General features: G+C 60.1%; 2 protein-coding genes across 6 annotated transcripts; one reads left to right on the top strand and one right to left on the bottom strand.

The window, feature by feature from the left end:
• Positions 1 to 512: 512 nt before the first annotated feature.
• On the bottom strand, positions 513 to 17,894 carry ZBTB4 (zinc finger and BTB domain containing 4). 5 transcript variants are annotated; one of them, XM_059381083.1, is made up of 6 exons: positions 15,801 to 15,929; positions 13,379 to 13,427; positions 7,985 to 8,075; positions 7,666 to 7,735; positions 6,135 to 7,222; positions 513 to 5,483 (listed from the first exon to the last, which is right to left on the bottom strand). In XM_059381083.1, the coding sequence occupies exons 5-6, from the start codon at positions 7,211 to 7,213 to the stop codon at positions 3,524 to 3,526; spliced, it is 3,039 nt and encodes a 1,012-aa protein (XP_059237066.1). In that variant the 5' UTR covers positions 7,214 to 7,222; positions 7,666 to 7,735; positions 7,985 to 8,075; positions 13,379 to 13,427; positions 15,801 to 15,929; the 3' UTR covers positions 513 to 3,523. The 5 variants fall into 5 exon arrangements, with proteins under 5 accessions (XP_059237066.1, XP_059237068.1, XP_059237065.1 ...); XM_059381085.1 differs by lacking the exons at positions 13,379 to 13,427; positions 15,801 to 15,929 and adding an exon at positions 17,803 to 17,894; XM_059381082.1 differs by lacking the exon at positions 13,379 to 13,427.
• Positions 16,263 to 19,470, top strand: SLC35G6 (solute carrier family 35 member G6). Its single transcript, XM_059381092.1, has 2 exons — positions 16,263 to 17,120; positions 17,604 to 19,470. The coding sequence occupies exons 1-2, from the start codon at positions 16,893 to 16,895 to the stop codon at positions 18,615 to 18,617; spliced, it is 1,242 nt and encodes a 413-aa protein (XP_059237075.1). The 5' UTR covers positions 16,263 to 16,892; the 3' UTR covers positions 18,618 to 19,470.
• The last annotated feature ends 2 nt before the right edge of the window (positions 19,471 to 19,472 follow it).

Below are 19,472 nucleotides of genomic sequence, written 5' to 3'. Positions count from 1 at the left end.
CAAACTTTAGATAGGTACTAAATCGCTCTGGGCCTGAGATTCCAGGACTGTAAAATGGAGCTAAGAATAGTATCTGTCCCCAAGTCTGACGGTCATATGAGATGGGAGCTCTACCCAGTACACATCAGAGGTTGCAAACTGATGTGTTTGTGTGACCAGTGTTGTTGACCTGCACAATTTTTAGTGTGAGTTAGCTACTTTAAAAATTCGGATATTGCACAGAGAAGTTTGTATTTCTGGCTTCTCTCGAGGAAAAAAAAATTAAAACTGGTAACACCAGACCTGATTCCCCTGTTGGCAGCAATCTGCTAGGGCCATCTGAGTGTGGCTGCCCACCCTGGTCAAGGTATTTGTTCCAGAATTCCTCAAACCAGCCCCCCACCCCCACCCCCGCCCCGCCCCACCCAGTGGACCAGCTTGGCTTATTTTACCTGCCCATCCCTCAAAACATTAGACAAAATTAAGGGGAGGGGCATGGTGATAAGCAATTGAAGACAATGAGAGGCCAGGAGTAGAAAAAGAAAAGGTGGTCATATCTCACGACCATCCCTCATTTTATGCCCACTACTTTTCGATTTGGAGACCGAGTGGTGCCAGGTGTAGCGGACAGTAGGATCCTGTGCCCAGCAGGCTGTGCGAACTGGGCTGAGTTAATGTGTCTGCCTAGAGGTCAGACCAAAGTCAGCTCGAGCACTAGCGACTGCAGCCATTACAGGGAGGTGCGCGGGGTCCCCAAGCCCTCAACCTCCTCGGCAGCTGGAGGCTGTGCTCTCAGGGATCATCCAGCCAGCTCCCAAGGGGGGACAAGGGAAGCACATCTCCGTCCAGCCCGCTGCCAGCCCCGCAAAGAACTGCACTTGGCATCTCACTGCGGAGCACAGTTTGTCTGTCTTGTTGGTTTATTGGCCTAGAGAGTTGGACACACACACAGATGCGGAGATAAATATTGGTCAGTTTCTCTAAATCTGGGTCCTCACTACATATAGAACTACAGTCTGTAGGATTCTAAACCTTGCGTGCTGTGGCACAGAGCCAGTGGCCTTTCCACTCCACCATCACCCTTCTCCCCAGGGAGCACCGGGAAAGAGGGCACAAACTGACAAGACTTGAATCATTTTCCAAAGACGAAATTGCAAAATCCCAAATTTCCAATGTCTGAAATTCACAATATTAAATTCCCCAGCTCGGATACACGTATTTTGATCTCCAATTTGCCACAACCTCATTTGTTGCCCAGAACCACCAAATTCTGGAAGCTAGTTTCCTAAATCATATTTGCCAAAAAAATAAATGCCTGCAATCTCAGTTCTCCCAAAAATGTCCGTGGTTTTGGAATTTTGACCTGTTCTGAAACGCAAATCCCCCGGTCCGTCCTCAACTCCTTCCGTTTCCTGTGCCCTTTTGCCTCAGAGGAGTGCAGGTTAAGGATAGAGGGGAGCTGTCATCGCGTCTGCCCCCTACCTCCAAGGCTTCTGTCTCTCTTGTGGTTCCGCTGTGTGTGTGTGCGTGTGTGTATGTGTGTGTGTATATATGTGTGTGTGTGTATATATATATATATATAAAATTTGTGTGTAGATATATATATATATGTATTCTTTATTATGTTTTTTTCGCAGTTTTTCTAAAGTGCCAGAAACGAGATTTGTGGGAACTTTTTAGTGATTTTTTTTTTTTGCATTTTCCCATTTTAAGCATTTTACCCCCTTAAAAATTGGAACTTGGTACATTCAGTAGGAAACTCCACTCGGACTGTGGCCAAGACCAGGAAAAGTGCAAAGAGACAGAGGAGGAGAGAAGGAATGACACTCCTCCATGGTTAACATTCAGGAGCCTGTCAAAAACCTCCCCCTTCCTATAGACTCAGAGGGTAAGACGAGGCAGGAGAATGCTCCTGGTCCTTCCCCCAAGCTCACCTCCCTCCAAAAGCCATGATCTTGCCCTTTTAGCCGAGAAAGAGGGCAGCCATCTTGGCCCCGGAAAACAGTAGCTAGGATAAAGCTCCCATCTAAATGGTGGCAGCCTTTCCCCGTTTTAAACTGCACTCCTCTAATTCCCATTTACCAGATTTGCTCCCCCAAACTGGCTCTCCCCTTGTGAGCTGTTTTTTTTGGGGGGGTGGGTTGGGAAACGTTCATCCAATCACAGAGTGGGGATGCCCGGTCGTCAAAGAGAATTAGGAGCAAACATTTCTTCAACTCCCCCGCTGGAAGGAAACATATGGACCCCTGACCAGGGTTAACTAGTGCAAATTAGGGATCAGGGACTGTTTAAGGTCCCTGCACCCCATCCCTAGGCTGGGATCTTTGGGTGTGGGGAACTGAGTCAAAGATGGGGTGTAAGGTGCTATTCTGGAGGAAAAGTTGGTGGGGATACCCCAAAGCCCACCAAGGGAGTAGGATGGTTCCCCAAAAACCACCTGGAGTGAATGGTGAGGAAACGACACTGGGGAAGATGGAGGTAAAGGTAAGGATGGGAGGTCATGTGCAAATCTTGGGCTTAGCCACCCATCCAACCCCCATCACTTTTCTGGCTATTTGGTCTAGTCTGGGAGAAACCATCAGGAAGCAAAAACAAAACAAAACAAAAAAAAAAAAAAAGGGAGAAAGTAGATTCCCTTCCCCATCCCATATGGAGCTCCTCCCCACTGACCCCCAAATCTGATTTAGCCCAGAAGAGGCCATAGGTAGAGGCAGGAAGAGGTGCGATCTGCTCACCTCTTTGCCTTGGAAGAATCTGGAGCTCACTGGATTTGGGGGTCAAGATAGGGCCAAGATTCATGCTGCCCTGGGCTGGAAAAGTACTCAGCCGTGGAACAGACGGGTAGCCCTCCCGGCAACACCTCCTTGACCTGAATCGGAAGAGGCCATCTCCAGAGTAGGAGAGCGAGGAGCAATATGGAAGACCCAAAGGCATGGGAGGCCAGGAAGGCATGGCATCGTCACGTGAAGAAGACAGGGACACAGAAACCCACCCCTGGAGAGAATGGAACCAGAAGCCATGCTCCCAGATGGGCAGGGGTCAGGTATCACAATGGTCTGGTCCAGGCCCTGGGCCACAAAGAATGGAATGTGCTAGGAAGCGTCTAGGCAGGGGCTTAGAGAAAGCTTCAGAATGAGGGGAGGTCACTAGGTGAGAGAGATGGTTCCCCCCCCCCCCCGGGTTTACCAATCAGGAGGGTGGGTTAGACATTCAGAGCTGGTGGGGGCCGTGAGTAGAGAGATTCATGTAAGTATATTGCTCAGTTGCCCCGAGGGCTGGAGAAAGGATGGGAGCTGGCCCTGCCCCTCACGGAGGCCATTCCCTGGAGGAGAACTGAGAGGGGAACCACCCAAGATCCCTTCCCAGGAGATGGGAAAACTACAATCTCACACAAAGCAGCCTGACCCCTGAGCTCCAGGGGCCCCCAAGTCCCTGCACAAGAGTGTGGAGGGGCTCCCAAGGGGCAGGGAAGCCAGGGAGCTGGTAGTGGCAGGGGGTTCAGGGAGGGTGGCATCTGGTGAAAGGGGGGAGGTGGGCCCAGAGCTCACCCCACATCTCCCTTCTGGGTTCTCTCAAGCCCTGCCCTTTCCCCTTCTCCCTTAGGGGGGACAGGAGGGGGAAGGGTCGGGGGAGGTGGGGTTGGGGGAGTAGGGGGCGCGGCTTGAGGATTGACTGCGTAGCCAAAGACCCCCGGAAGGAAGGGAAGGGCCCCCCCACCCTTCTCATCAGGTAGGACCATGTTAAGAGCAACCGGGAGAGCAGCCAGGTTGCTAAAGTTGTAAGGGTAGGCGGCAAGGAGCTGAGGGCCATATACGAGCGGGTAGGGTTCTGGGTAGAAGGTGACTTTGGCAGCCCCCATCCCCTCCACGCGGTCCCCCTCCCCAGCGCCCACCGGCCCCTCACTGCCAGCTTTGCCCCTCCCGCCGCCAGGTTCCCTGCCGCTCCCGATCAGAGCTAGGGGAAATTCCTGCACCGGCGGATAGGCATAGGTGCCCCCTCCCGCCACAAGCGGGGGCTCCTCACCCCCCGAGATGACAGGGTCCTGCAGAGAGGCGGCCTCGGGCGCTCCCTCCGCGGCAGCCGCGGCGCTCCCGCCCCCCGCCTCCCCGCTGGACGAGGACACCTGCATCTCTTGGGGGGCCTCCTCCTTGACATCCGCGGCTCTGGCGCCAGCGCTGCCCTTGGAGTAGGCGATGACGGGCGTGGGGGTGCCCCCGGGCCGCTCGGCCGCGTGCCTCTGCCCGTGGCGGCTCAGGGCGGCCGCCGTCTTGCACACCTTGGCGCAGTGCGGGCAAGCGAAGCGGCTGGAGGGCCTGCGGCCGCCGCGGGCCCCATGCGCGCTGCCGCCGTGCGCCTCCTGGTGCTTGCGCAGCTTCCGCACGGTGGCGAAGGTCTGGGCGCAGTCCCCGCAGCGGTGCCTCCGCTCTGCCCGGGCGCGCCCCGCGGGGCCCTCGGCGGCCGGCGCGTCCTCCCAGCTCCTGCGCTCCGGCTTCTGCCTCCAGCGCGGCGGTCGGCGGCCTCGGGGCAGCGCGCCGCCCCCGCCGCTGCCCGCGCCCGCCGCCCCGGCCTTGCGCTTGGGCTTGTAGGAGTAGTAGGGCCGCCAGAGCTGGTCCTCCCCGCCGGCCCGCGATTCCTCGTCGTCGTCGTCGTCGTCGTCGTCGTCGTCGTCGTCCTCGTCGTCGTCGTCGTCCTCGCTCTCCTCCACCTCCTCCCCGCTCAGCTCCCCGGGGCGCAGGTCAGTCTCTGAGATGCGGCGCTTGACAATGGCCTCCTCACCGATGCGCACAGTGATCTGACACAGTGGAGGTGCGGCCTGGAGCTGAGAGGGGCCCCGGCCAGGCCCCGCAGGGGGACCCCCACCCCCGCCAATCCCACCGGCTGGCTTGGCCGTGTAGGTCAGAGTCCTTCCAGCCCGTGGGTTGCGGCCCTTGGCCTCCTCCGTGGCGGTGGCCGGGCCCGCGGCGGTGGCCGGGCTGCCCGCGGTGGTGGGGCTGCTCGGCGTGGCTGCAGGTTGGGGGGGAGGCGGTGGGTACTCACGTTTTTTGGGGGGCCTCGGGGGTGCAGTGTAAGTGATGACCGAGGCGGCTTGGGCTCCCCCTGCGGTGGCCGGCCCCCCCCCTGCTCCACCACTGCTGCTGCGCCCATGAACAATGACCGAGGGAGCAGGGTGGGCAAATGCTATGACGGAGGGCGGGGGGCCGGGCTGCGGGGCGGGAGGGGGCCCGGGCGGGGGGCTGGCAGGCATGGCTACTGGGGCCGGTGTGTTGAGGCTTGGAGAGAGGGGGGCGTCGGGGGCGGCCTGGCTATAGGTCTTGTAGGGCCGCTTGGCAGCCCGCATGGGAAGCAGGCGGTACAGCTTGAGGGTATTAAGCTTGGGCTTGTAGCCTCCATTGGGTGTCTTCTCACTGGCTAACAGCCCGGGGCTAATGCCGTGGAAGGCTCGCTGGTGGGTCTTCAGGTTATAATAAGTGACAAAGGTCTCCCAGCAGAAGATGCACTGGTACCTGGGCCGGGACAGCAGGGAACAGGACGGGGAGAGAGACATGGGAGTCAGGGGGCCCCGAAGCCAGGTCTCAGCTGCCCTAATCCTACGACTCCCCTTGCCCTCGTTTCATACCACTGGTCCCATCCTGCCAGCCTCTCCAGAGGTACAGCCCTAGCTCGGTGACCCCACCAGCTATGAGGTGCTGGGCCCCAGGGGGTTCTGTCTGCCAACCGGGAATAATCATGCGCCTGGCCTAACCCCCGGAGCCTTCTCTGAAGCCCCACTGACGGATGGGGGGTGTCTCATGAGCAAGGACAGGTGGGGGGAAGACACCTTACAACACCCCGTGGTCCTGCCTGCGCCCTCCACCATCTCCTCCTACGAGGGCAGCTTCCTCTTTCCTGGCTGGGGGACCTTCCCCAGCGCACCAGCCCAGAACCCCAGACACCCAGAGGTGCCAGTGAGCATGGGGGGAGGGAGAGCCCAGGCTGGAGGGAGGTGGCTGCACCCACGGGGAGGAGCTGGTGACCAGGGGTGAGGGGGTGAGCAGTCAGGATTCCCACCACTTACTGGGTCCGGCTCGCACAGTAGTCTGCGGCCAGGGCCCCATCCCCACAGCCCCCCACCCTCCCACACCCCACCGCGCCTGGCCGCCTGGCCGGTGGCTCACCTGCGCTCCCCAGTGTGCCACACCTCGTGCTTGGTCCGGTACTCCGCCAGCGCGAACACCTTCTCGCAGTAGCGACACGGGTACTTCCTGCGCCACGAGTGCACGTTGCTGTGCCGCTTCAGGCTGGACAGCGTCACGTAGGAGCGCTCGCAGGCGGCGCACACGTACAGCACGTGGCCCCCCACCACCTTCACCACGTGCTCCGGGCCGCCGCGGAAGCCCACTGGCGTCGGCAGGGCCGAGGCATCCACGCCGGCGGGACCGCTGGGGGCTGAGCCCCCGGAGGCCAGCCCCGCAGTACCCCGGGTGCCGGCCCCACGGCGGCACTGCGCCTCATGGGTCTGCAGCCGTTTGGGATGGATGAAGCTTTTCCCGCAGCGCGGGCAGGGGAGGGGCCGACGGGACAGGGGGGCCTGCGAGTCAGAGGCCTGGGCCTCAGCCCGGTCCCCCTCCCACTCCCCGGCAGGCCGCGGCCCTGGCCCAAAGCTGTCATCTTCGGGCTGTGAGGTGGCCATGGGTGCTGGGGCAGGAGGTACCCAGGCATCGCCTCCCTCCCCCAGGCCCTGCAGGCGGGAGATGCCCAGACGCCGCCCCAGAGCTCCGATCTCTGCCACCGCTGCCCCGTCCCCTCCGCCGCCAGGTAGAGCAAGCCGGGCACTATAGATGAAGTTGAGGACATCAGAGAAGGCAGCTGCGGGGACCCCTGGCAGCTCCAGGACCCGGGGTGGGGAGGAAGTGGGGGGTGAGGCCGGAGGGGGAGAAGAGGAGGAAGAAGAAGAAGAGGAGGAGGAAGAAGAAGAGGAGGAGGAGGAGGAAGAGGAGGAGGAGGCAGCTGTGGTGGTGGCCGGGTTAGGGGCAGAGCCCCCAGTAACTGGTGGGAGGGGGAGTGGAGCTGAAGCAAGCAGGGCCTCTCTGAAGAAAGGACTGGAAGCAGCCAGGACACTGCGGTGAGCAGGGAACTTGGTGTCTCCAGCTATGAGGGTGACGTCACAGAAGAGGCCTCGGAGCCGCTGCTCATTGAGCTGACGCAGGACAGCGGGGGCATGCGACGGGTCCGTCACCTCCGCTGGAGGGGGCATGGCGCCAGCCTGGACAGGGGAGAAGAGGCCCGGGGAGGACGTCAGAGGCCCAGGGGGAGGTGGAGAGGGCCTCTGACACCAGGGAGATGACTTGGGAGGGCAGGGGGCGGGGATCTGTTGGTCAGAGACTGAAGAAAGTGACAAACTTCCGGCCGCAGAGGGCAGGGGTTGACCTTAGCCACGCTCAACTGGCCAGCATCCAGCCCTGGCACACCAAACACCCGGGGCTGGAGGAGGCCAGGGCTGGCTCAGGTCAAGATGAAGGTCAACAGGTCAAAGGCCCCAAAGTCGCAGACCGGAGGCATCAGCAGCGGTCACCTCTCTCCCTCCGGGAAGAGGATGCTGCCCCGCACACGACTACTGACCACTTCGCCGGGCTCCACAGCCTCGGAAAACTGCCCTGTATCCAGTCCCCCCTCTTCCCCGGGCTGTGGGCCCTCACGCCGCCTCACCTGAGGGCACAGCCAACATGGAGCAGAGCGGGGGAGGCTCAGCGAGTCCCTTCTGCGGGGCCTCTTCCTTCTGGGGAGACACAAACCATGCCCTCAGGAGCAGAGCTGGCACGGAAGGGACCCCGGGGGGAGGGGGTGGCGTAGGATGTGGGGTCAAGGACGGACGCCCGGGCTGCTGGGCTGAACCCTCCCAGGGGGGCCCGTCCGGTTCTGGGTTGCCGCCTCTGGCCCGAGCTAGAGGTCACACTCTTCAGTGGGCAGTCCTGTTCTGCCGGCCTGAGAAGCACCAGCACAAGACAATCTGCACGTTTCGATTCACCTCCACGCGACGCAGCAGCGTAGCGCAGTCCCATAGGTCCAGGGAAGCCTCTTGGATCGCTCTCAAGTCCCTTTGGCCCAATCTTCCGGGGCTCAAAGAAAATCAAAGATTTGCATGTTGTCTTTCATTATAATCACCTCATTTGCATATCAAAACAGATTTCCTAGAGCTTTTTTATTGGGCCCAACTGCCAGACAGTGGATCTAGCAGAGGACCTGCACGCAGGCACGCACTAACGCACGCCCACACCCACACCCACACACACAAGCACACCCCAGCCCCGTGTATCCTGGAGGAGCTTTCTGGTGCCTGGGGACCAGCAGGGACCACAGACTGACTAAGACATACATACGCCAGCTTGTTCCCATCTCTGGAGGGCACTGGAAAGGCCACCAGAGCCAGCATGAAGCAGCTTGGGTCCCTCTCCTTACTCTGAACGCTGGTGGCTTTGGGATTTTGGCTTAAAAAGGAGGAAGGGAAACACAATCTCTGAGCTCAGCTCTTGCTAGAGGGCCCTCCGAAAGGAACAGCTGGCGAGCCCAATGTGAGCTGTGGCAGTCACTGCACAGAAAACCCCGCACAGCCACTTCCCCGGTGGTGGGCACCCTCGGGACTCCGGGGTCTCATTTCTCATCGGAAGATGTGGGTTCCAGGGCCATACAGTTGCACACAGCTGGGAGTAACGGGGGCCTGCTGAGCACAGGCCCCTCTCGTCTACCGTCCAGGAAACCCCAGAACCCTCTCCTTCCCCATGCCCTGGGCCACATGTGCCCTCTGAGCTACCGTGCAGCAGGAGTTCCTCATAAATCCCCCCTTTCCACCAAAACCCCTCTATTAGTCATACCATCTGGGCCACAAGGCCTCCCTGCCACAACCCATGTCATGTTCCCGAAAAGATGGCTCTGATTCTTCTCCTGGAGCAGGAGGAAGGTGGTAAATAGGGTGCTGTTCAAAAACTCCAACACCCCAAGTGTGAGGCACACACCAACATGGGTCAGGTGCTCCCCCAAGCTCCCCCAAGATCGCAGGTGGGCCGGGAATCCTACAGAAGCTGCCCCACGTGCAGGCCTGTGTCCAGCTTTGGGGATAGAGTGAGGAAAGAGGGAGAGGGTTCCCCCCTTCCTGGGCCACTGGGACCCCCAAGAGCTAAGTGCTTCACTCGCAAGACCCTCTGCTCCTCATCACTACTCTAAAGGGAGTGACTCGGCTTCCCCATCGTAGAGGTTTTAAGTCATCTCCACTCCCAACATGGGGCTCCAACTCACAACCCTGAGGTCAAGAGTCGCGCGCTCCACTGACTGAGCCGGCCAGGTGCCCCAGCTTCCCATTTTAAACGGACAGCCTGGGGGGCTCAGTCGGTTGGGCGTCCGCCTTCGGTTCAGGTCATGATCCCAGGGTCCTGGGATCGAGCCCCGCATTGGGCTCCCAGCTCAGCAGGGAGCCTGCTTCTCCCTCTGCCTCTGCCTGCTGCTCCCCTGCTTGTGCTCACTCTCTCATGTGCTCTCATTAATAAAATATTTTAAAAAAAAAGGGGGGGGGACAGCCTGAAGCTAGAGATGCCGGGTAGCTGGCCCAAGAATGCATGACCAGCGAGTAGCCTGGCTGGGATCTGCTATGGGGAAGTCTGGCTAGGAAGCTTGTTTTCTTCACTGGAACTGTGTTCACCAGGAAGGAGGACAGGTTTCTAGCTGATATTATGACCCTGTAGGAAATAGGTGTATTTTGTCTGCATCCCTATTCCTGACACAGTGATCCTAAAATTCTTATAATTTCCCAAGTGACAGAGGGGCTAGGAGCAGCTTTTGTGCTAATATCTGGTCTTTGACCCTGGTCCCTGACACAGAACTCCTAAATCCTCTGGAATTTCCTGGGTGACAGGAGCATCTTTTGTTCTCAGTGAGGTGACCTGGGTGGTCTCCCGGAGAGTTTCAGGGTGAGGGCAGTTCACCCCCAAGACCTAGCCATGTTTAGAAGCTTGGGGCTTTCAGCTCACTGCCATCCTCCGTGGAGGGGCCAGGGGCCGGGGACCGAGTTCATAACTGACCTTGCCTACGTGCTGAAGCCTCCACCACGGGGTTTGGAGAGCCTCTGGTTCAGTGGCCGCATTCACCTGCCAGGAGGGCGGTGTACCCTAACTGGCAGAGACAGGAGGGCCTGAACTCAGGACCTTTCCAGACTTCAGCATTTGTAGCTTGATATTTGGCTACAATATTATCATGCAATTTTCATGCAGTAAACCAGTCAACCCAAGTAAGCATCTCCCCCAGTTCTACCGGCCATTCTAGCAAATTCTTGAAGCTGAAGAAAGGGTCATGGGGAACCCCGACGTAGAACTGGCCGGCCAGAAGTATGGGAGGCCCAGACTCATGGCTTACATCTGGAGTGGGCCGGCTCAGGGGACTGAGTCCTTCATCTGCGGGATCGTACTATACCTCTAGGGAGACAGTGTCAGAATTGAGTCGAATTGTGGGACCCCCAGCTGGCGTCCAAGAATTGGTCCATGTGCGAAAACCCCCCACGTTTGTTCTCAGAAGTAGAGAAGTAGTTCTCTAGTAGAGAACCAGTGGTGTTTCGTTTGTTTGTTTGTTTAACAGCAGTCGCTATTAACCTATTTACCTGCCCATCTAGTACCTTTTGTGAAAATCAGAGGAAGGGAAAAAAATTCGAAGAGGGACCCTTTCCTCCAGAGGAGGTAGCAGGCCTGCACGAGGGCGCACAGTGGAGGCTCACCTCCAGCCCTGCACTCCCCCCACCCCAGTCAGCCAGGCCTGCCCACGTGCTCAGGCACGTGGCCTTGGCACCTACTGCCCCATGGCTGGGTACTGACAGCTAAGGTACCTGCACGAGGCCTGTCAGGGCTCCTGAGAACCACGGAGGTCTGAATCCCTCCCGGCCCTTAGAGATCCCCCAAAAACATCCTCATCATGGTCCCTGTAGCTGTCATTTAGGAAAATCCTCGTGTGACGAGCACAGTGCAAAGCATTTTATTTGCATCGACTCATGTCAACACTCAACAGGACTCCGGACAGCCACAGTGCGGTCTGTCATTGACCCCACTGTACAGATGAGTAAACGGAGGCTTGTAGTGTGCCAAACTCCTCACCGGAAAGGGGAGAGGATGCAGTGGTGGGGCCATCTGACACCCCCACCCCATCTCCCTGCTAACCAAGCCGGGGTCGGGACCCAGCTCGCCAGAGTTCAACTGCCCATCGCTGACAACTACCCTACGGGGTTTTATGGGAGGTGAAGACAGGAGTTTTGTGAGCCTGGGCAAGTTCCCTAACCTCTCCCTCTCTCTCAGGTTCTTTGTCTGTAAGGTGGAATAATGCGTCGTTCGCTTCGGAGGGCTGTCTATAGAGATCAAGCGAGCTCCTGACGGGGAGTACCTAGTACAGTACTTGGTACTCGGTTAAGTGCTCAGCAATCGCTATAGCTCTTATTATTATCTTGGAACTCAGTCCCGGAAAGTAGTGGGGGGATGTGGTAAAGAAGAGGAGGCAGAAATCAAGCTCAGGGCAGGTTGGTGGCTCTGTGGTTTTTTGTTTTTTATTTGTTTTCACGGTTTCCCCGTTCTTGACTGGCTATGTGACCTGAGAGGTGTGACGGAGGGGGTGCTCTGAGCGCCTCCTGCTGTTCCCTCTGCCTGAAATGTTCTTCCTCGGATAGCCCCATGCCTCGCTGCCCCACCTCCTTGAAGCCTTGTCCCAAGTCCCCTTCTCCAGGAGGCCTTCCTGGCCGCCCACACCTCCCTACACTTCCTAGCCCTCTCCTCTCCTTCCCTCCTTGGCACTTAGTGAAATACTGCTCGTTTCTCTCTGGAACGTAAGCTCCGAGGGAGGGAGGTGTCCCCTACTTGCTCACTGCTGTCACTGCGGCTGAGACCGGGGCCCGTGTGTAATGGGAGAATTCAAAAACATTTGGGGGAATGAATGGATCTGTCTTTTTCAAAGTCATCCCAGGGTCTGTCTGCCCTCCGGGAGGACGCCAGCCTCAGTGCAGACCGACCAGCCAGCAGCTGGAGAGGAGGAGGACGACACCACCACGATCGGGGCACGTACACTTTGCCCGATATGCTCCCAGGGTTTTTGCGTGGATTGTCGCACCGCACGATTTCCTCTAAGGTTGGTATTTATATCATCCCAATTTTACAGATCCGAAAACTGAGACTCGTGGGGCGCGGGGGGGTGGGAAGGCCCAGCTGAAGGTCATGAAGCACACGAGCACCAGAGTCAAAATCCAGACCCGGGCTCGTGTGAACTCGGACACGAGCTCTTTCCCCTCTGCCAGCCCACCAGATCCTGCTCTGAAGGGCCTACGGGCGGCCAGCGGGTGACAGACATCACCACTAAGGTCTCACGTGCTAAGCCCTAACTGTGTCACATCTGACTCCGCCCTTTTCTTGGCTCCCCGTGTCCAGCCCTCTCCAGGCTGGGTCGGACCGCCGCCAGGCTGGGGAATGGCTCTGGAAGCCTTCCCTTCCACCCACCTCTGGCCCCAGGACTAGCTCAGGCCCAAGGTTACTCCCCTGCCTCCAGGCCTACCTCCTGGCATCCAGCCCTCCTTTTGCTAAGGGTCCCTGTCCCCAGCCGGCTCAGGCCCTATGGACCCTGGGCTCGGAAACCTTCACTGGCCCCCACTCACTCGGGGGTAAAATTCAGACGGCTCAGCCAGCCATTCAAGGGTCCAGTTCCAATCTTCCTCTCCAATCCTGCCTTGTGTTAAGACTCCCCTCAGGCGGGGCGCCTGGGTGGCTCAGTGGTTTAAGCCGCTGCCTTCAGCTCAGGTCATGATCTCAGGGTCCTGGGATCGGGTCCCGCATTGGGCTCTCTGCTCGGCGGGGAGCCTGCTTCCCTCTCTCTCTCTCTCTGCCTGCCTCTCCATCTACTTGTGATCTCTCTCTGTCAAATAAATAAATAAAATATTAAAAAAAAAAAAAAAGACTCCCTTCAGGCACCCAGGGTACTCTCCCACCTAACGTGGCCCCTGGCTCCCCATCTTTGCCTGCACTGGCTCTCCTGCCAGAGACGAAACCTCTCTCAACCTCTTCCCGAAGCCCACCAAAATGTAATTCAAATGTCACTTCCATCGTGGCCCTCCCTGACCCATAGGCCAAGACAGTCTCTCCTGTGCCTAGCTCATCAACATGGGGTACCCCTGTGGCCAGCACTCAGCACCCAACTGTAGGTCCTCACTGCCTGGGCTGGGACCCCCCACACCACTGTCAAAACATGCTGGTCTTCTAAGCTGGCCTAGTACAGGTGCTAGGTTCTTCAGAAACGGGGGAGAAGTGTGTGTGGGGGGGGTGGCGCACAGAGAGGCTCGCAGAAAGCTTCATTCAGAAAGGCAGCAGAGAATGGCCTGAAAGAGCACAGAATCTAGAGCTTTCTCTCTTACCAGCAAGGTGGCTTTGAGCAAATGACTTAACTTCTCTGGGTTCAGCTGTCTTCATTGGAAAAAGGGAGATGATTCGAACACCTCCTTCCACGGGGTGTTGCAAAGAGTACATGAATGAAGACGTGGAAAAGCACGGAGAGCAGGGCCCGGGACACTGTGCATGCTCGATCCGAGTTCACTGCCACTGCTATGGGCCCGGCCCTGAGAAGGGGGGCTGGCACGGGCAGAGCCCCCAGACTGGAGCTGCCATCCAGGCACTTTCCCATGTGCCACTTATGTCCCCATCAGAAGACCAGGGCAGGGATCGAGTCCCATTTTACTTATGAGGAACCGAGGCTCCCTCAAGGCCAGAACTCTTCACATCTAGTCCAGACCCCCCTCCCCTCCAGCAGGCCATAATGGACCTGCTGTGTCTGCCTCCCACAGCGGCCAGCGGACCCCCACTCCCATGGCACCAAAGGGCCTGGCCCCAGTGCCCTCCTCACCCACTCCCTGCACAGTACGTAAGCACCCCCGCCCCCAGCCAGGCCAGGCGCAGCACACACACCTCTCACTCCTACACACACACACACACACACACACAGAGGTGAGGAAAACCTGTTCTGAGCAATCTGCCTCGTGAGTGAATTCCATTCCCAGACCCCTCCACAGGGGCAGGAGCTGCCCCGTGTGCGTCACAGAAGAGCAGGAAAAGCAGAGGTGGGGGGGATAGAGAGGAGGGTGAAGCCAGAGGAGAGGACTGAAAACTTCGTGTTTCTTTTTTCCATGTCAGTGACAAGAGTCACACCCGGCCTTTACGTAAACACGGCCAAGAAGCCACCCGGGGCCAAGCTTAGTTTCCTTGCCACAGCCAGGCCTCTCCTCCCGGTGACCCTGACACGGACCCCGCACAAAGACCGGCCGGGCCACCCCAACAACACCCAGGCCTCCCGCCCGCTGCCCTTGCTCTGTCCCATATTTATCTCGCTCCCTCCTTCATAACAGATCCCCACAGCAGCCCCACATGGCCGCTCAGCCACACGGAAGGCAGGCACGCACACACGGCTCGCGCCTGATCTCCTGGGGCTGAGGCCCACATTGCCCTTGTCACGCCACCTCCCTCCCCACAAGTGTTTTCTGACCGGCTCGCCTCCCAGCCCCACAGCACAGACAGGCTCCCACAAACAACGTCACAAAAGAATCCCATAGAGAATGTTACAGACACACAACCTTGCCCTCGCCTGGCTGCCCACAATCCCATAAACACAACCTGTACGTTCCCCCAGCCCGGGGTCCACGGCCCCACAAGTACCTAGACATACCCTGGGGCCTTCTCACTTGCCACCCAGATCCTGGGGACCTGAGTTCTAGACCTGCTTCCCCCCACCGTGCAACTCACTCAACACGCAGACCCACAAACCCTGCGGGCGGGCCATCCTCGCCAACACAGGGCCACACCTCAGCAGGGCACAGAAAGGGGACCCGGACATGACACCTTCTGACCCAGAGGCACACAACAGCCCCCTCCAGACAGGCACATACCCGCCGCCCGCAGGTGCCCTCCACAGCACATACCCTAACCACGCCAGCTGCGCAGAAAACAACAGTTCATAAATAGTTCATTTGTGCAAGAAAACACATGCCAGCAGCAAACATACATAAAACCACACATCTGACAAAACTCCTCATGGATTGTGCGCTGCTTTCCTATGCGGACCTGTCACGCAGAGCCACAGGGCCACCTCTTGTAATTCTGCCCCACACCCCTGGACACCCCTCCACCAGGCTCTCTGTCCCCGTGGCTCAGGCAGGGCCCTACCCGGACCCCTGGCCGCCGGACCAGCAAACGGTGGCGCCCGGGGAGAGGTTTACCTTGCCCCACAACACAGCAGGAGACACACAATCTCCGGGACTCACAGTCACAACCCTGCCCCGACGGCACAGCGGCTCCGGGGCCCCTGCTCGCCCTGCGCACCCCGCACACCCCAACTCCGGGGCGCTGGGCGGCCCACCCCTCCCCCTCTCTGCCTGGCTCCTACGCCATCGCCCTCCCAGCAGCTTGCAGCGCCGGCCCGGGCTCACACCCGCCCCACCCCACCCCCAACCTGCCCCACGAAGGGGTGGGGGGCGCCAGGCTGCAGAATTAACCCTTCGGGAGGGGAGGGAGCACGACCCCCTCCCCGGCCCTGGGCGATCGCGCCCCCCGGCCGTCGCCGGGTCGGACGCCGCACCGGGGCCCCCTTAGTCGCCCCCCAGCGCCGCGCGCGCCTGGAGGCGGGGCCAGACTCAGCCCCCGACCCCTGAGCCCCCAGGTCAACCCCAGAGGGGAGCGGTCGCGGCGCGGGGCGCGGCTCGGGCCCCCGCGGCGCCGGGCAGGCGGGGAGGGGGCCCGGCTGTTGGCTCCGGTCCGCCCTGGCCCTGCCCGGTTCGCCCCGGGGCCCACCTGACTGCGATGGCGCCGCGTCCGCCAGGCCCGGCTCATCCCCGTGGCCGCCCCCGGCCGCTCCGGTTTCGCCCGCCTCCAGCTCCGGCTCCGGCTCCGGCTCCGGCCCCGGCCCCCCCAGCGCCCGGCCCCGGCCCGGCCCCGCCGCCGCCGCCGCCGCCGCCGCCGCCGCTGACATCATCGGCTCCCCCCGCCCCGGTCCTACCCCCACCCCCACCCCCGGAAACAGTACCCCCCCAGCGCCGCCGCCGCCGAGAGGAGGCCGGCGCAGCGCAGCCGACACCGACGCAGGGCTCCCGGCTCAGGCTCCGGGGAGAGCGCGCCCGACGGCCTCGGCCGGGACGGATCCCGGGACAGAAACGGCGCCGCGCCGGGCCGCCGGACGGGTGGACCCCAAGCGGGCGCGGGTCTGGCCGCGGCACCCCCGCGGGCCCTTACGACCACCCACGCCCTGGCAAAGGGACGCCCCCCCCCCCCCCCCCCCCCCCCCCCGCGCCCTGCACGCCCTTCACTCGGCGGGGCCCAGCGCCCAGGGCACGCACACCCTCTCCGCACACACACACAACATGGCAGGCTCGCAATCCGGCCCAATGGGACCCACAGACCCAGGCTCAGCACACTCACAGGGCCGGCCCTGGACGCACGCACTTGCCCACCCCCCTCCCCAGAAAGGCACAGAGCCCCCCATCAGGCTGCAGTCCAGACAGGCCCCAGCCCAACAGAAGTGACTACCGGTGCAGATGAACACGCAGCTCGAATTTTGTCCCCACCGGCAGAAACCTCCACATCTATACACTCGTGCATAAATGCAGAGGCCTTGGTGTGCGCCTCCTGGGACACCACCAACAACACACCAGGTGTGAGCACACACAGAACAAACACGCATTCCTGAAACTTCAGAGGGACAGTCCCAGAGACTCCTCCCTGGCCTTTAAAAATTCGGAGCTGGGGAGACCCTGGAGCCAGCCCTCAGAGCTCCTTCCGCAAAACCTTTCTGAAACAAGGTGAGACATACATAAACAAAGTTACATAAAGCCAAAGAAGTCTCATCACAGGGCTACTCAGAAGGAGAGAAAGAAAAAAAAAAAAGGAATGAGACAATCTTGGGAGTCAGACAGACATACAGCCAGCCGGGTTGGAAACAATGAGAAACTAGGCCCACCCCCACCTCAGGAAGGTTCCAGGGAAGAACCTCCCCCCCCTTCAGGAAGGTTCCAGGGAAGAACCCCACTCCCACTCCAGCCAGGTCACAAGGGCTGGAGCTCCGAAGGGCCCAGGGTCCCTGAGCCAGGAGTAGAGGAAGAAGTCCAAGGAAAGATGGTGAGTGTGGGGGTCAGGGAGGCATGGCCCCCTTCCCGGAGCTCCTGGCTGCTCCCTTTTGTCTCTTCCCCTCTAACTTTCCCAGCTGTCCTGGAGACACCCACAAATGAAACTCACAATGGTGTACCCAGGCATCCACGGAACCTGTGACATCATACCGATGCCCAGCATCTGAGGCTGCCTTCCCGTCCCCAAACCAACAGAGCCCCCCAGGTCCTTTTTCTTCTCCTGCGAACAGCCTACCCAGAGAAACACAATACTCCGAGACCGCTTACCCCTTGCTTCCTGCTTTAGAGGCCCCAGGCCTGTACTGTACCCCCTCATCCAGTTTCGGGCCCTTTCTAGCTCCTGAGGGTTCTCAGCAAGACAGCCCGACCCCACTACTGTCCCGTGAGGTCCCAGACCCCACCCTGGCATTCACCCCACCCCCTGCTCCCCGGGGCCACGGCTGCCCTAATGCCCCAGCTCCTTTCTCCCCCACAGGCTGGCAATCACCCTTACTTCAACCTGCCCGACTTCACCCAGCCATCGCCGCCCTCCACTCCGGCCAGCCTCCCCCCGCACCAGCGCTGCCGGCCCTCCGATGCCACCAAGGGCCTGCTCGTGGCCCTGCTGGGTGGGGGCCTGCCTGCTGGCTTTGTGGGCCCCTTCTCCCGCATGGCTTACCAGGCCTCTCGCTTACCCTCGCTGGAGCTGCTCATCTGTCGCTGTCTCTTTCACCTCCCCATTGCGCTGCTACTGAAAGTGCGTGGTGACCCCCTGTTGGGACCTCCCGATGTCCGGGGCCGGGCCTGCCTCCATGCCCTGCTCAACGTCCTCAGCATTGGGTGCGCCTACAGCGCGGTTCAGGTGGTGCCTGCTGGCAATGCAGCCACGGTCCGTAAGGGCTCATCCACCGTCTGCTCTGCCCTCCTCGCCCTCTGCCTCGAGAGCCAGGGTCTCAGCGGCTACGACTGGTGTGGTCTGTTGGGCAGCACCCTGGGACTCATCATCATTGTGGGACCTGGACTAGGGACGCTGCAGGAGGGGACCACGGGCCTCTACACCGCCCTGGGCTACGTGCTTGCATTCCTGGGCGGCCTGGCACTGTCGCTGGGGCTCCTGGTCTATCGTTCCCTGGACTTCCCCTCTTGCCTGCCGACAGTGGCCTTCCTGTTTGGCTTGGTGGGGCTGGTGGGCTCGGTGCCAGGCCTCTTCATACTGCAGACTCCTGTGCTGCCCAGTGATCCTCTGAGTTGGAGCTGTGTGGGGGCCGTGGGGATCCTCGCCCTGGTCTCCTTTGTGTGCGTGAGCTATGCAGTCACGAAAGCCCACCCCGCCCTGGTGTGTGCCGTCCTGCATTCCGAGGTGGTGGTGGCCTTGATGCTGCAGTATTACGTGCTCTATGAGACCGTGGCGCCTTCTGACATCATGGGGGCAGGGGTGGTGTTGGGCAGCATCGCCATCATCACCGCCCAGAACCTCAGCTGTGAGAGGGAGGGGCAGGTGGAGGAGTGAGATCCAACCCAAGAGCCTGGGGGTTGGGGGGGCAGGGGGAAATAGAAGGAGGAGAGACTGGAATACAAACATGGGAGAAGCAGCGACCAGAAAAGAGCTAATACCGGAGAGGGACACCCCTTGGAGTCAAGGGTGGAGAGGGGCTCTGCCTAGATCTGGAACAAGCGTGGGGACCAAAACGTGTGATGTCTAGGCTGGGGCTTGGGGATCAGGGCATAACTACAGGGCAAGTGAGGTCAGAGGAGCCAACGGAGGGGCTGAGAGGCAGGCCCGCCATGAGCCATGGGGAGGATTTTTCCCTCAGCAGCAGAGAGAAGAAAGAGCATTGGGGCTGGAGTGTTTGGGGGTGTTTTCAGGCAAAGGGACAGAGCAAGCAGCTGGGGTCAGGGAGTGTGCCTCCCCAGCCCCCACGAGACACGGTTTCCTTCCCTCATGGTTATGCCTCCTCCCCCGGGGTGGGGTGTGACGTGACACTGACATCAAACAAGGATCACTCTGAATGTGGCTGTGCAGTTGGTGTCATCTCTGCTTTGGAAGGAGAGTGAAAGTCCTACTGCGCTCTCATTGGAGAATCCCTTGGGATCCCTGGCCCCCCCCCCCGCCCCCGCCAATCTGGTTTCTGAAATATTCTGGAAGGGGATAGGATTTCCTAACGTTCAGACGCCTTGACCCTGAATCCCCCAGGACTTCTGTGTCCCGCCCCGTGGCTAATCTGCTTTTCCTGGATTGTCGCGGTCCCATGATCTCTCCCGGACAGTGGCCAGCCTCCTTCCGGAGAAGGCCCCCTGAGCGGCTCGGGCCGGGGGCTCCCGGGCCAGAGTTCCGTATTGCACTCCTTGGGAGGCCAGGAGGTAC

The sequence above is a fragment of the Mustela nigripes genome, chromosome 16 (genome assembly GCF_022355385.1).
Source record: "Mustela nigripes isolate SB6536 chromosome 16, MUSNIG.SB6536, whole genome shotgun sequence".
In the NCBI taxonomy this organism is placed as follows: domain Eukaryota; kingdom Metazoa; phylum Chordata; class Mammalia; order Carnivora; family Mustelidae; genus Mustela; species Mustela nigripes.
The sequence above is the reverse complement of the archived record's forward strand: the minus strand, read 5'-3'. Positions and strand labels throughout refer to the sequence as shown.